The following is a 14,807-nucleotide window of genomic DNA, read 5'->3' as shown; positions in this document are numbered from 1 at the left end:
ATAGATGAATTTGAAATCTAGAAAGAAGCTAACCAATATGGGAGTAGCTCGGACCATGCTACAACTGTATAAAAATTTAATTTAGCAGCAATGTACTCCTAATCCAGAAGAAGGAAGGTAGGAGCAGATATGAAAGCAACTGAGAAACGAAACAAGTTTACTCATACATTCCTGGTTAGCCACTACGGCGTCCTAAGGGTCTGGAAAAAGGACATAACAAATAGGGGAAACAAATCATATAACACAACTATGATATGAAGTCCATGTATTTCAGAGCCTTTTGGCACCAAATCGCCATCTTTTGCTGTTGGAGTGGGGGCACTTAGCTGGATGCTTCAATGACTAAGTTGTTATGATGAAACTTTCAAGGATTTTAAGGCAGTAGTAAGCAGAGAAAGCTTCTCCGGAGCTCTTTCCTTGTAGTCTTTCTCCAAGGCCGTTGCCACCAGTGACTGCAGCTCTGGGGTCTCCTTGTCTTCCTTGTTCTTTCCTTTCGCAAGCTGTCCGATGGCAGAAGTACACTGCAAGCAAAAGTTAAAAAAAAAATCAAAAGAAGTTAGGAATGAGCTTCAGTATGAGCAGGATCAGCAAATGATCTACACTACAAAGCAATCCAATATAGAGGAACAATTCTGAATCAATACACCTCAACAGGGAGAGAAAGAACTCACCAAGCTGATACCAAATAGTGCTCTAATATTCTTGCCCCCGGTCAAGTCTATAACAGATGCGTAGTATTTCTTTGCTGTTTGTATGTTTTCTAATCCACCAAGTGTGTAAAGGATCTGTTGAACAAAGAAAGCAAAATATTAGAGCAACATTTATCTAATGTAAACCAGGTGTTTTAGTAAGTTAGGCAATGCAATCATGGCCATTTAGGACACGCATTATACTATTTCAACTATTCAACTGAGGAATTTTTTCACATCTTGCCATTTCAAATAGATAATAGTAGGCATCGAAAATTGAGGTTGATTGCAATTCGGTCACTGGATGTTCATTTACGAAGTGTCACAGAGCAACAGAAATACTAGACCAGAAAGAGGGGAAAAACAACATACATCAGCATAAGCCAAGTGGTAGAGGGGAACAGTAGGTTGTGCTAATATCAACTCCTCATAGCAGAACGCAGCTTGCTTGTACCTAGTTTACAGAGAGACTCACTTATCAATTCAGAACAAAGAATAGACAATTTGAAGGCACTAAACTCCCTTAAATCTGTAGAAACGTACATTTGCAATGAGATATAGATCTCTGCCAGCTCTCTCCAAGCATCATTATCGGCCATAAATCTAAAGAGAGGAGGACACATGTCAACAACCTTCTATTTCTCAGACATAAAACACATTGTCGTCAAGGCATTCAATATTTGCCTTACATTTCAAGATATTTATTAAGCCATTCAATGGCCCCTGAAGTATCGCCTTGAGCCTTCGCCATAGCAACCCTTCTCTTATGTATTACCTGCAAAAGAATCATAAATTATTCACATATTACATCTGTCATACAACAAATTCTGAATTTAAACTGATCCCTTGAGGAAGAATATGTTCAGAACTTACTTGATCAAGTGGACTATCTTCTAATAAGCTTGAATAAGCCTTCTCCGCCTCTGCCCAGGATCCCTTTGCCTCAAGCAACATAGCTTCCAGCTTGCCTGTTGCATATGGAAAAACAAATAGCTTAGCCACCACATAGCAACAGCTAACAACATTAAGGTTATCCAGGTGCTTTGACATTACTGAAAAATGTAATATTATCCTCACGGTAGACACTTAATTAATTCATTTCAACGTACCAACTCTTTTACTCTCTGGAAATTCCTTTCGTAAAAGCCTGAGGAGGTCCTGGAAAAATCAAGTAGAGGAGCATAAGATAACCGTTTCACTTTTTCTAACTATGAATGCTTACACAAATTGCAATAGTGAAACATATCATACAAAACTCACATACATTTGCAAGTCTCAATCTAGAGTAAACTACAAAGGCTAAAGTTACCATTAGATACAATATAAATGCATTGGCATAAAGAAAAAAGAATAATACATCATTATCTAAGCTAGCACAAAGTACTTAATAAGTATAAGCTAAAGGAAAGAAGTACTATACCTTTGCAACATCAAGACTTTGGCAGTCCATGGCTGCAACTGCAACCTGCTCATATAGAGTCCATATAGAGTCCTGAGGAATACAGATGAACCCTAATTTCAAACGGTCCTGGTCCTTCTTTTAGTTTTACTATCCACAATTTTTTTTTCATTTATATTTGGTTGCAATAGAGCTCTCAGAATAGTGACAATGGAGGAGCATAGGATCCCTTGAACATATGTTTTTATGTGGACTGTTTTAAAATGATCCTTGTTCTGTTGTAAACTGAGTGTCATGGAAGGAAATGCAATCAATCCAATCATATGAGCAACTCATTTTAAGGGTCTTACAAAACACATCAATCTCTGCGAATCTGTGATCGCTAGATAGTAATGGTACAATCATCATCTATAATTTTTTCGTTCTCTCTTACTTGTCTAAGGGCTTTACTTCTGTAGCATTTCCGCAGTTCCTTCGACTCAAAGATGCATATATAGGCGGATCTAATTTTCTTAACAGTAAATAATAAAGTCCTGCAACTTCGAGCATGGTGCACATTCTGTATCAACTGTAAATTTTCAAGAGAAACAGATCAACAAACTTTGAAGGATCAAAAGAATGTGTATTAATTACCTTGTGACTTTAGAAGAAAACTGAACCTCAACTACAAGATTGCATGCTAAAAAGAAAAAACTCGAGTAAGCAGATTAGGTCTGCATCTGTAAGAAGACTACATATCAATTCATGCCCCGACAATGGTGGTCTGCTCGGCCACAATTTCTTCAGCTGGTCTATCAGTTTTCACACCAACATCCTAAGGGTAATCAATTCATACTCCGACCTGATTTGGGCGTCTCTTGGTAAAAGCAATACAGAACATCCTAAGGGTATAATTATCAGTTGTCTTTACATCCACATGAGCCTCAATCAGTGTCTGCCACTTTCGGACCAACGACCTCAGCTTGTCAGTGGTGAAATCCATTCCCTGGAACATATAAATTCCTGAATCAGATAAAACATACAACCATATTGGCTACACACAAATAATTGACATCAGTAAAACGGCGCCTTGTACCCACAAGTTTGTGAGCACATCCTTCCCTTGCACATCCTCTGCTCTCAGACGTACTTTTCTGTAAGAATGCTCCTCATCCTTCTGGAGATCAGCTAAAGAAACCTCGAACACTCGATGTTTGAGTCCCTCAGAAGCAATCTGGTCAAGTGATCAGTAACAAAACAACCAACTCCTAATCAGAAATGACTCGCTTATAGCAACTAATCCCACAATTGATTTTCGATGAACATTAATGATCAGAAAGCTTGTGAATCAAGTATAACTCCAGTATATCACATCGAATATTGAATCAATCATATGCAAAATCAAAACATACATATTTAAATATGTACATACATTTTTGTATAAATGCACAGTTGAATTCAGATACGTATATATACATACCTTGGTTCCCTGAGTTCTGGAGATGAGGGTCATACCGACATTCCGGATATTGAAGAGACTAGGTGCCTTGATAGCATACCAATCCTTCTTGGCAAAAGGGTCAGCTCTGCAAAACTTTTAACCACAGTGAAAATTACAATTGAGATAAAAGATGGTAACTTTGAAGTAAAATCGGATCAAACGAAATTGGGGCAATGCGGGAATCGAACTTACGCCTTCTTCTTCCCTCCTTTCTTCCCCTTGGAGATTCGCTTGTTCTTCTTGCAAATTCAGCCAGATCGGATTACAAGAAATCTACATTTTCACATGAAAATGTGAATTAATGGGGAGATAGAGAGGAGAGGAGTACCCGACGGCCATGATTGGGAGAGAAAAGGAGAATCTAGGGTTTTGAGGATGAGGATGAAGAAGAAGAAGAAGAAGAAGTGACACTGGTCTTGATATGGAAGTGCTAGCTTAGAGTTCTGGCGGGGGTTTATATTGTGTTTAATATCTCGAATGTGCCCCTGGTTGATGCGCTTATTTACAATAGGGCGTGTGAGAAACCATTTTCTGCTGGGGATAAATCCGACTGAACAAGTCAAATAATACCATGTGAAAAATTGGGGACTAAAGATTTTGAAGGCCTACAGCTTCAAATTTGGTTTTTACTTTTTTAAGATCACTGTGATTGTTGTTGAAGGTAACTTCCTCGCACGATGAAACTTTGTACACAAGTAACTGCAAACTAACCCGGTTAAGGGGATTTAAGTTGGATCTCATCTCTGCGCTTCGATAAGCTCAAGAGAAGATTACCAATGTACCAGTATATAGATGAATTTGAAATCTAGAAAGAAGCTAACCAATATGGGAGTAGCTCGGACCATGCTACAACTGTATAAAAATTTAATTTAGCAGCAATGTACTCCTAATCCAGAAGAAGGAAGGTAGGAGCAGATATGAAAGCAACTGAGAAACGAAACAAGTTTACTCATACATTCCTGGTTAGCCACTACGGCGTCCTAAGGGTCTGGAAAAAGGACATAACAAATAGGGGAAACAAATCATATAACACAACTATGATATGAAGTCCATGTATTTCAGAGCCTTTTGGCACCAAATCGCCATCTTTTGCTGTTGGAGTGGGGGCACTTAGCTGGATGCTTCAATGACTAAGTTGTTATGATGAAACTTTCAAGGATTTTAAGGCAGTAGTAAGCAGAGAAAGCTTCTCCGGAGCTCTTTCCTTGTAGTCTTTCTCCAAGGCCGTTGCCACCAGTGACTGCAGCTCTGGGGTCTCCTTGTCTTCCTTGTTCTTTCCTTTCGCAAGCTGTCCGATGGCAGAAGTACACTGCAAGCAAAAGTTAAAAAAAAAATCAAAAGAAGTTAGGAATGAGCTTCAGTATGAGCAGGATCAGCAAATGATCTACACTACAAAGCAATCCAATATAGAGGAACAATTCTGAATCAATACACCTCAACAGGGAGAGAAAGAACTCACCAAGCTGATACCAAATAGTGCTCTAATATTCTTGCCCCCGGTCAAGTCTATAACAGATGCGTAGTATTTCTTTGCTGTTTGTATGTTTTCTAATCCACCAAGTGTGTAAAGGATCTGTTGAACAAAGAAAGCAAAATATTAGAGCAACATTTATCTAATGTAAACCAGGTGTTTTAGTAAGTTAGGCAATGCAATCATGGCCATTTAGGACACGCATTATACTATTTCAACTATTCAACTGAGGAATTTTTTCACATCTTGCCATTTCAAATAGATAATAGTAGGCATCGAAAATTGAGGTTGATTGCAATTCGGTCACTGGATGTTCATTTACGAAGTGTCACAGAGCAACAGAAATACTAGACCAGAAAGAGGGGAAAAACAACATACATCAGCATAAGCCAAGTGGTAGAGGGGAACAGTAGGTTGTGCTAATATCAACTCCTCATAGCAGAACGCAGCTTGCTTGTACCTAGTTTACAGAGAGACTCACTTATCAATTCAGAACAAAGAATAGACAATTTGAAGGCACTAAACTCCCTTAAATCTGTAGAAACGTACATTTGCAATGAGATATAGATCTCTGCCAGCTCTCTCCAAGCATCATTATCGGCCATAAATCTAAAGAGAGGAGGACACATGTCAACAACCTTCTATTTCTCAGACATAAAACACATTGTCGTCAAGGCATTCAATATTTGCCTTACATTTCAAGATATTTATTAAGCCATTCAATGGCCCCTGAAGTATCGCCTTGAGCCTTCGCCATAGCAACCCTTCTCTTATGTATTACCTGCAAAAGAATCATAAATTATTCACATATTACATCTGTCATACAACAAATTCTGAATTTAAACTGATCCCTTGAGGAAGAATATGTTCAGAACTTACTTGATCAAGTGGACTATCTTCTAATAAGCTTGAATAAGCCTTCTCCGCCTCTGCCCAGGATCCCTTTGCCTCAAGCAACATAGCTTCCAGCTTGCCTGTTGCATATGGAAAAACAAATAGCTTAGCCACCACATAGCAACAGCTAACAACATTAAGGTTATCCAGGTGCTTTGACATTACTGAAAAATGTAATATTATCCTCACGGTAGACACTTAATTAATTCATTTCAACGTACCAACTCTTTTACTCTCTGGAAATTCCTTTCGTAAAAGCCTGAGGAGGTCCTGGAAAAATCAAGTAGAGGAGCATAAGATAACCGTTTCACTTTTTCTAACTATGAATGCTTACACATTGCAATAGTGAAACATATCATACAAAACTCACATACATTTGCAAGTCTCAATCTAGAGTAAATTACAAAGGCTAAAGTTACCATTAGATACAATATAAATGCATTGGCATAAACAAAAAGAATAATACATCATTATCTAAGCTAGCACAAAGTACTTAATAAGTATAAGCTAAAGGAAATAAGTACTATACCTTTGCAACATCAAGACTTTGGCAGTCCATGGCTGCAACTGCAACCTGCTCATATAGAGTCCATACTGCAACGACAAACACCATTAGGAACTTCAAATTGGAGACATCCTAATACATATAGCTACGAATCGACTGGACTTGCTTCCTCTCTCACCCCTCATTACCGATTTCATCGCGTAAAACCTTTTCTATTTACTAGTTAAAACACCAAACAGACCTCACTCGCCAAAAATATCACTAGCATCACTAAGCTAAGGTCTCTCAACTCATACAATTATCAGCCTAATCAGAGCTTGAATGTCGAAACTCGAAAAATCAACAGCAATCTATCACAGCTCAATATAATTAAGTAATTAACACGAATTCAAACACACAAAATCACACACAACCTAGCTTAGTCCATGATCCATAATCATGTAGCCTAAATTGAACTAATACGAATCCAAATTTCCAAACGCTTCACCTAATTAAATCGATGCACAAATTCCAAATCCGAAAGCTGAAAACTCACCTTCGGCTCCAAGACTGGATCGTTTACTGAGGTCGTTCAAGATCGACATGCCGTACTTCAAAACCTTCTCCGACCGCCGCACCTTCAGCTTCCTCACCAGGCACAGATACTCCCACGCTCCTCCTCCTCCGTTGTCCACCTGGCTCTCCAGCCTGTTCAATTGCGCCTCCTCCGTCTTGCTCACCATCGCTCCCGCCGTCCCTTTCTCTCTCCTCGCCGGCCGCCTTCGGATCTCTTCGAATTTCACACAGAGAGAAACAATTGACTCAGAAACGCCTCCAACTAAAGCCTCACTCCACCCAGGACATAACCGTAATTGTATCCCACACTCTGATCCTTACCGTCGATGTGAGTACGCTGTAATTTTCCACCGTTAGATGTAATTACTTTGACTTATGTGTGAGGGTTATAAATAAAGCGAGACGTATGGGATTTATTTGAATATAAAACGGTGCGTTTTGGGGTGATAAAATGTGGCTTAACCCAGTATCGTCGTGCTTCCCGAACCTAAAACCCTACTCCTCGTACTGCTCTGCAACTCCACCACCACCAACTGCCGTGAAAGCTCTAACGGCGATGAAGACCACGGAGGAATCCGACGTCGGAATATTCTGTTACATCTCTCCTCTCCCCTGCTTCCGCGGCATTCTTAAGCAAAGGTCGTCTCCCTTTCTAATTTCTCGCTTCATTTTAGTAGTCCGCGGTTGCCGTATTAACCTAGAAATATAGCCTGCGGTTGTTTAATCTCTCCATTTATGTTAATTATGTTTAATTTTTGTTAATTATGCTAAAGTCTTGTTAATTTAATCAATTTTCTTGGTGTATTGATCCAGATATTCTGATTTTATGGTGAATGAAGTCGATACGGAAGGAAATGTGGTTCACTTGACCAACTTGGAAGCTCCGCCGGAGGTAGATGAGGTTTTAGTTTTGTTTTGATTTGTTTTCGGATGCATTTGAAGTGAGGAATGTTGTTGTGGAAGTGAAATATGGTTGTGATGAGTTCAGGTAGTGAAGGAAAACGGAGCGAAGACGGCGCAGGATGGTGGGAGTAGAGATTATAGTGGTGAAATCAACAAGTTTAGGTCTCTGGCTAGTGGTGAAGATGTTGCACGGTTGGAAGCTTTGATGAGTCAGATTAGTTCGGGGAGTGGAGATGGTGTCGAGCCTATTGTGCTCTCCCCGGACTACGATAAAGCTCATCGAACGGTTAGTTTTTCGATGATATGTGCTAATGTGATGTGTTTTTCTGGTTTTGTTTATGGCTGATATTTGTGGTGTTTCAGGCAGTGCATAATTTTTTCAAGGAGAACTTGAAGTTCCTTGTCACTGACGCAGTGGATGGACCGGATGCTTCATCAAAGTGCATCCGTGTGAGACTAAACTCAGGAGGGCAGAATGGCAGAGGCAGAAATTTGAAAAAGCGAAAAGAAAGGGGCGATAAGCCTTTTGATAGCAGAGGTACTGATGACTGGTCGGAACATGATAGCAAGTTCCTAAGGTAATAAGAGGGTATTCTAATGGGATTCCGGCATTTAAAGATTACATCTCTGCACACATAATTATGAAGAGGCCTGCCTCATTTAAGTATTCTCATTTACTATTTGTGGTATCATCACAATGGAGCCACCTACTTTATTTTTGTGTGGTACTCGTGTATTCTTCCTTATTTCTAATATCTGTTTTTCTGTACAAATACTTCTTCACCTTACTCAAGGATTCCTTCAATGCTTATGTTCAGGTTTCATCTTTTCAAGGAGAATAAGGATACACAAGAAGCCTTAGGAGTTATAGGAAAGATGCTTGGTATACAGGTATGTCAATTTTTCTGAATTATGTCTTTGCCACACTAAAGTAGTTTATATAGAAATTCCCGTGGTTTGGATTACTTAAAAGAAACTGAAAAGGAAAATAATGATAGTGTTTTGGTAGGAAACTCGTGATAGAGTTAATGGCTCATCATATGCGCTCTGATTTCCATGGCATGAATGGACAGAACTAAGAGCCTAAGACGTTTAAATAATATGAAAATATGCCTTTGGTTATCTTTATATGTCTTTTACTTTTGTCAAGTAGCCACATTCAACACCATTTGTCCGTATTAGTGTGTTGCTATGGTTAATAGACATATCACTGTGTTAGCAATCATCTGTAGTGTTGTGTCATATTTCACCACTATGACACAGAGCAAAACAGTTGTGCGATTTTCGGGGGATTAAATATGTCAAACTATGCAATTCTTATTTGTCTCCTTTTTTTTTTTGTAGCCAAGGGCATTTGGGTTTGCAGGTACAAAGGATAAGCGTGCTGTTACTTGTCAAAGGGTAAGTCCCTCATCTTGCTGCTTCATCCGCTGAACGATGCATATTTGCTTCTTAGTTGAACCGCTTCCCATTTATGCTAATATACATATTTTACTGCACTCAATACCCTCACTATCAGTTTTCTAGTTCAAGGTATTGGCTGCTCAGTGAATATTGCTGATACTTAGATATCACACTTGCTAGTTAATGGTGCTTAATTAGTTCTTATTTGGTTTCCAGGTAACTGTCTTTAAGCAGTTTGCTAGTAGGTTAGCTGCTCTTAATGATAGGTTGATCGGTATCAAAGTTGGAGATTTTTGGTAGGCCTGAGGAATATGAGTTCCGTTTTTCCCCACTCATCTGGCTTGGAATGCACTAATGTAATAATGGCTTTTGTCCCAGTTATGTGAAAGAAGGACTTTCTCTTGGCCAACTCCTGGGAAATCACTTTACAATTACATTGAGGTAAAGCATATTTCAGTCCTCAATGTTTGCTCTTCCATCAAACATCGGATCATGGCTGCTTATATTTATCAGCACCTCATTCACTTAATCTATGCACTCACATATCTTTCAGAGGAGTTGTTGCAGATTCTGAAAATATCATCCAGGCCTCTGCAAATGCCTTAGGAAAACAGGGATTTGTTAACTACTTTGGTTTACAAGTACTCTCTCTCTATCTATCTCGCTCGCTCTCTCTCTCTCTCTCTCTCTCTCTCTCTCTCTCTCTAGATGTTTTGTACTTGAAATCTATGATGCACGAGTACGGGTACGGGATACGGATATGGCATGACACGGGATACGTTATTTTCTAAAATGTAGTGTTTTGGATACGTTTTGTAAAATAATATTTAATATATATTATATATATAAATTCTAAAATTTGATCAAACAAGCAATTAAAACACCTAAATTCCATCAATTTTATAATAAACATAAGTTTATGAATTAAATACTTAATAAGTTCAAGCAAAATAGAAGATACAACAATGGAATGAGCTATTAGACTCTCCACCTAATTGTAATTAGTAGTTTAGTACTATAGTTATTTTGAGTTTTTAATATGGCAATGCCAATTATACCCTAAAACGTATCTAAAATGTATTTTGACCGTATCTGGTGAGTTGACTATATAGTACATATTGTGGGTGCATATTTTCAGCTAAAGATACGTAAATGTAGTGTATCCATACCGTACCCGTATCAGATACGGGTATGATACGGGCATTTAATTTTTCCCACGTATCCGTGCATCACAGCTTGTAATCATTGAACTTTTTCAAGCAAGCATGTACTTCTCACGTGTTTAGATGAAAAGCTATTGTATGTTATAGAACTATAGAAGGTCCAAAACCTAATCTACCACTAAAGTATCTTAAGTCTAATGGTAAATATATTTCAGAACTACGTTAGAGATACATCTTAGGTCTTTAGGAAAATCACTATAGATTTAGCTCATTTCCACAAGAACTTCCCACTTCAAAGGGTACCATGTAAATGATTGGTTGTATTCGAAGTTTATAACTGTTGTTCCTAAATTTATTTGTATTTGGAATGGTCTTCTTGCCATTCAAAAAACTAAAACTTATTTGCTAATGGAAATTTAAAATATTATAATAACACTATTATAGTGTTACTTTCATCAAACATAAAGCATTTATAAATTGACTGCAGAAAAGTTAATTACTAGAGTTAAAGGTGTTAGATTCTTATGTTCTGCACCCAAAAAAAACCAAAAATTATGGCTACTAAATTATTTTCATGCTATTGAATTCAGAGATTTGGAAGTGGTTCAGTTCCAACACACCTTATTGGAGCTTCACTACTGAGAGGAGAGTGGAAATCTACTGTAAGCATGATGCTTGAACCAAGAGAAGGAGATATCCTTTAATGTCTACAGGTGTTGGATTGATACTGTCTCTTTCCCGTACAGTTTACGTTTAGTTATTGTCTGAGTGGTTTATTTCATGCTGCTTTAGCATCCTCTGGGTTTCCTGTTTTCCTTGACCTAATACTTGATTACAAAGAGAAGTAATTACGGAGGCACGGAAATACTATAAGGAAACTAATGATATTGACGGGACCTTAAGGAAATTACCTCGATATCTTGTTGCTGAAAGAGCTGTTGTAAGTATCTGTATTTTTCTTTTTTGTATATGATCCTGTTTTAGTGTCAATGTCCATGCAAGTGTGGCTAATTGCACTGAAATATATCATATGCTTTTCCAACCCCTGAACTATTTATGAAGAAATTGTGAAAAACAAAAAACAAAAAAAATTGATTCTGAGACAACAAATTTCCACAAAACTGTGGGGACTATAACAAAGTTTTTTTTTTGACCAAAATCCCATCTTATTATTTTTTCACCAATTTCTATTCACCCTTTAATGATGATTTTAAGCAATTTTAGAACTAATAAAACTCAAAAATCTTTGACTGTACATGAATGGTCCACGGCTTTTTCTCATACAGCTGCAGTGTCTGAAGAAATGTCCTGGAAACTACTCTCAGGCTTTGAAAGCTATTCCCAGAACATTGAGGATGATGTAAGTAATTTTCCAGCAGATTTCAATTTCCTTTGTTTAAGTTTGGAAATGGATGTTATCTTAGGTTTTGTGTTGATGTATGTACTTTTTTGTTTAAGTCTCTTTTCCATCACTCCTCGACTCCTCACTTTCTCATATGCTATTACATTAATGATGGATAAGAAAATAGAATAAAACAATTTGGATGTGAGTGAATGTATTGGCCTCAATACTATTCTGATTTTTTTTACTTTACTACCACACCCTGTTCAGGTATGTGCATAGTTACCAGAGCTATTTGTGGAACCATGCAGCAAGTATGAGAGTGCAAAAATATGGTATGCACTCATTTCTTAATTCTAATATAAAGGATGGTGGAACAAACCATTGGCCAATTTATTTATTCACTGAGGTCTTGCCATAGATTATCGGACTACCTTGCTGTTATATTCGCTTATCTTGTGTCATCATGTTTACATAGTGTACCTGTAATACTGTTTCACTATCTTCATTGTTATCATTGTCAAAAAAAATTGCAATTGTTTAACCCAAAGTTATTGTCACAGGAACTGACCAAGTTGTGGTGGGAGACTTGGTTTATTGTAAAGGAAATGAAACTGAGAAGATGACGGGAATTGTTAGTTCTGAGTCTGTGGATGAAAATGTTAATGATGAAAACTGTGATGATACATTTGATACGAGTCATTTAGATGATATATTGGAAACAAATGTTCCTGAGACGAGGGGTACTCTTGTGAAGGTTAGCTGTTTCTACCTTGTGCCTATAGTGTTGTCCCTAGGTGACGGCCTTATGGGGGCTTCTTGGGCATTTTCTGTTAGTTGCACACCTTATCCCCCATTGTCTGAATTTCCTAAATATTATCTCTTTGATTAATTAACCCAATGCCTGAATTTTATCTTTGCTTCAACTTTTTAGGTGTAAAATGAATACTGTGTATGTGCTCTTGAGCCATTTATTATCTGCCATTTTTTATGAGATTGTATCACATTAGGGTTTTTTGTTATATATGAGAGAAATGGTTTAATAAAACTGGGAAAGGCTTGTGCTACTTCATGATGCGTTAAAACAGCTTTTACTTGGACAACTACCCTGGTCTTTACATGAGGAAAGTAAATGGAATGGGATAAATAGAACTATAGCATATCAGGTAGGGCAAGACAGAGTCAGTTTCCTGTGGCTATATGATTCAAATAGTTCTTTTTTACAAACATGATTTACTGTCTATGCAATTATGTAGTATTGAAACTAGTTTTCATGGATCCAATGATTCTACCTTGTTTTGATTTTATATCAACATAAAATATAAGAAATTATTAATGGGCTTCCGATCATCTGGCAGTCTGTGACTGCAGAAGATATTGACAGCGGGATTTACACAACTGATGATATTGTCCTTCCTCTGCCAGGGTAAGGAAAATTTTGTCTCCCCTACTTTGGTATTTTTGAGGGTGTCTCAAGTCTGATAAAGGTTTTTTAATGCATATTGTTTTGGCAGATCAAGGGTCATCTTTCCAGAAAATGATATTGCTGCTGTTTTTCATGATCTAGCAAAGAAGGTACTTCTGACTGTCACAAGTTCAGGCTTTCCCCTTTATTTATATGACTAGTTCACTGTAGTTCCTTTGAAGTTATGATTCGACTGATCCCTCAATTGTTTACTTCCATAAATCAGGATGGAATCAACTTGACAGAGAGCGTACATAATGTCAAGTATGCTTCTAATCCTCCCTCACTCCTGCCTTCCTTATTTCACATGTTATAAATAGTTCTAATTAATCTTGTTGCTCCTTTTAGGGAGTTCTCAATAACGAGTGTGACCGGAAGTTATAGGCGGGTGTTCCAAAGACCTGTGGACTTTGAATGGTATAGTTTGTCTCCTTTTATCAGTTTTCGCATGTAACTACATTTTTCAATTTTCAATTATCAACTGATAATAAAAAATGGTTACCCTTGATTTTTATTATTCCAGGGATATACTGAAGTATATTGATGGCAATGTACCATTGGTGGAGACAGACTTTGACAAAATTGCAAAATCCAAGCCGGTGAATGTACACAAAGAGGACCCATCAAGTGTAAATGGAGATGGAAGTTTACATGATGGTATAAAACGGTCTGATTTCTCTGCCAATTGTCAAGAACTGCAGAAAAGAGATAATGAGGGAGAAAAGTTGCCACAAGTTGAATCTGTCGGTTGCCCTAATCCTCAGGGAACTCAGATTGCGCTCAAGTTGAGCTTTACTCTCCCATCATCTTGTTATGCAACAATGGCCATCAGAGAGCTACTGAAGACTTCAACATCGGTATGTGCCTTCTGTTCTCACTTTTATTATAAACTTGATTACAGTTTATAATTATTATCTTGTCACTAGGAAACAAATATAAGCTCTGCCAGTTCAGCTATCTTCAATTATGAACATCAACTACTTACGCCTGCTTTTGTAGTAACTAATAGGGAAAAAAAATTATTAGAGTTGGTAAATATATCTTAAGACTTGAAGCTTCTCTTGCCGAATATAATCTGAAACTCGTGTATAAATCTAAAACTTTGTGGTCAAGGTAGAAATCTAACCTGAAGAACAGAGATAACCTGTTTCATTAATGTTTACCAATCACTTGCTGCAGGTTGCTTTTCACAAAACCTTGAACTAGAGAGTGCATTGCTAGTTGCTACCATTCTTTCAAAAAGGAGAGCGCATTACTACGCGTGCAAGGCATTCAAAGAGAAATGGGTTGCCGACAGACGGCAAACAAATTTGCAGAAAGCAATATGATAAGAGTCAATGGTAGAACTGGAAATTGTTTTGTTTTGAAGCCTCACTGTCAGTGATAACTAACCTATCTGACATTGTCCTACATACTGAGAATGCAATGAAACCCTGTATTGACTATAAATATAGTTGGTATCCCAGTTCGACATTTTTATCTTGTTTGGTGGGTTGTATTCTTGCAACTAATGACATAGATGCCGACAATCATGTAC

General features: G+C 37.7%; 3 protein-coding genes across 4 annotated transcripts; 1 reads left to right on the top strand and 2 right to left on the bottom strand.

Moving 5' to 3' along the window:
• Positions 1 to 144: 144 nt before the first annotated feature.
• Positions 145 to 7,229, bottom strand: LOC126800944 (uncharacterized). 2 transcript variants are annotated; one of them, XM_050528376.1, is made up of 9 exons: positions 6,974 to 7,229; positions 6,463 to 6,527; positions 1,799 to 1,847; positions 1,563 to 1,657; positions 1,379 to 1,464; positions 1,233 to 1,292; positions 1,062 to 1,143; positions 672 to 785; positions 145 to 521 (listed from the first exon to the last, which is right to left on the bottom strand). In XM_050528376.1, exons 1-9 carry the CDS (start codon positions 7,158 to 7,160, stop codon positions 351 to 353), a joined length of 909 nt encoding a protein of 302 aa, XP_050384333.1. In that variant the 5' UTR covers positions 7,161 to 7,229; the 3' UTR covers positions 145 to 350. The 2 variants fall into 2 exon arrangements, with proteins under 2 accessions (XP_050384333.1, XP_050384332.1); XM_050528375.1 differs by lacking the exons at positions 145 to 521; positions 672 to 785; positions 1,062 to 1,143; ... (2 more) ...; positions 1,563 to 1,657; positions 1,799 to 1,847 and adding exons at positions 4,397 to 4,877; positions 5,028 to 5,141; positions 5,418 to 5,499; ... (2 more) ...; positions 5,919 to 6,013; positions 6,155 to 6,203.
• On the bottom strand, positions 2,104 to 4,309 carry LOC126798261 (40S ribosomal protein S3a-2-like). Its single transcript, XM_050525176.1, has 7 exons — positions 4,199 to 4,309; positions 3,761 to 3,807; positions 3,548 to 3,653; positions 3,164 to 3,301; positions 2,930 to 3,073; positions 2,522 to 2,560; positions 2,104 to 2,154 (listed from the first exon to the last, which is right to left on the bottom strand). Exons 1-7 carry the CDS (start codon positions 4,307 to 4,309, stop codon positions 2,104 to 2,106), a joined length of 636 nt encoding a protein of 211 aa, XP_050381133.1.
• Positions 7,230 to 7,444: 215 nt separating the features above from the next.
• LOC126800943 (multisubstrate pseudouridine synthase 7) lies at positions 7,445 to 14,735 on the top strand. Its single transcript, XM_050528374.1, has 20 exons — positions 7,445 to 7,632; positions 7,807 to 7,885; positions 7,982 to 8,182; positions 8,260 to 8,474; positions 8,715 to 8,787; positions 9,241 to 9,297; positions 9,517 to 9,596; positions 9,679 to 9,741; positions 9,854 to 9,941; positions 11,054 to 11,157; positions 11,301 to 11,403; positions 11,750 to 11,823; positions 12,076 to 12,140; positions 12,369 to 12,562; positions 13,164 to 13,231; positions 13,320 to 13,380; positions 13,497 to 13,534; positions 13,619 to 13,687; positions 13,794 to 14,127; positions 14,450 to 14,735. The coding sequence occupies exons 1-20, from the start codon at positions 7,445 to 7,447 to the stop codon at positions 14,474 to 14,476; spliced, it is 2,181 nt and encodes a 726-aa protein (XP_050384331.1). The 3' UTR covers positions 14,477 to 14,735.
• Positions 14,736 to 14,807: the final 72 nt, after the last annotated feature.

Source organism: Argentina anserina, chromosome 6, assembly GCF_933775445.1.
Source record: "Argentina anserina chromosome 6, drPotAnse1.1, whole genome shotgun sequence".
Taxonomy (NCBI): Eukaryota; Viridiplantae; Streptophyta; class Magnoliopsida; order Rosales; family Rosaceae; genus Argentina; species Argentina anserina.
This window is presented reverse-complemented; position numbering and strand designations above follow the sequence as displayed.

Excerpts from the sequence above, each read along its gene's own strand:
- LOC126800943 (XM_050528374.1), top strand. The coding sequence starts at position 7,445 with ATGTGGCTTAACCCAGTATCGTCGTGCTTCCCGAACCTAAAACCCTAC. Across the intron at positions 8,183-8,259 it reads ACGATAAAGCTCATCGAACG|GCAGTGCATAATTTTTTCAA; the intron begins GTTAGTTTTTCG and ends GTGGTGTTTCAG. Across the intron at positions 14,128-14,449 it reads TACTGAAGACTTCAACATCG|GTTGCTTTTCACAAAACCTT; the intron begins GTATGTGCCTTC and ends CACTTGCTGCAG.
- LOC126800944 (XM_050528376.1), bottom strand. The coding sequence starts at position 7,160 with ATGGTGAGCAAGACGGAGGAGGCGCAATTGAACAGGCTGGAGAGCCAG. Across the intron at positions 786-1,061 it reads ACCACTTGGCTTATGCTGAT|ATCCTTTACACACTTGGTGG; the intron begins GTATGTTGTTTT and ends TTTGTTCAACAG. Across the intron at positions 522-671 it reads CACTATTTGGTATCAGCTTG|TGTACTTCTGCCATCGGACA; the intron begins GTGAGTTCTTTC and ends TTTTGCTTGCAG.
- LOC126798261 (XM_050525176.1), bottom strand. The coding sequence starts at position 4,309 with ATGAGATCCAACTTAAATCCCCTTAACCGGGTTAGTTTGCAGTTACTT. Across the intron at positions 3,654-3,760 it reads AAAGGAGGGAAGAAGAAGGC|AGCTGACCCTTTTGCCAAGA; the intron begins GTAAGTTCGATT and ends AAAGTTTTGCAG. Across the intron at positions 2,561-2,929 it reads CCAAGAGACGCCCAAATCAG|GAACTGCGGAAATGCTACAG; the intron begins GTCGGAGTATGA and ends TTTGAGTCGAAG.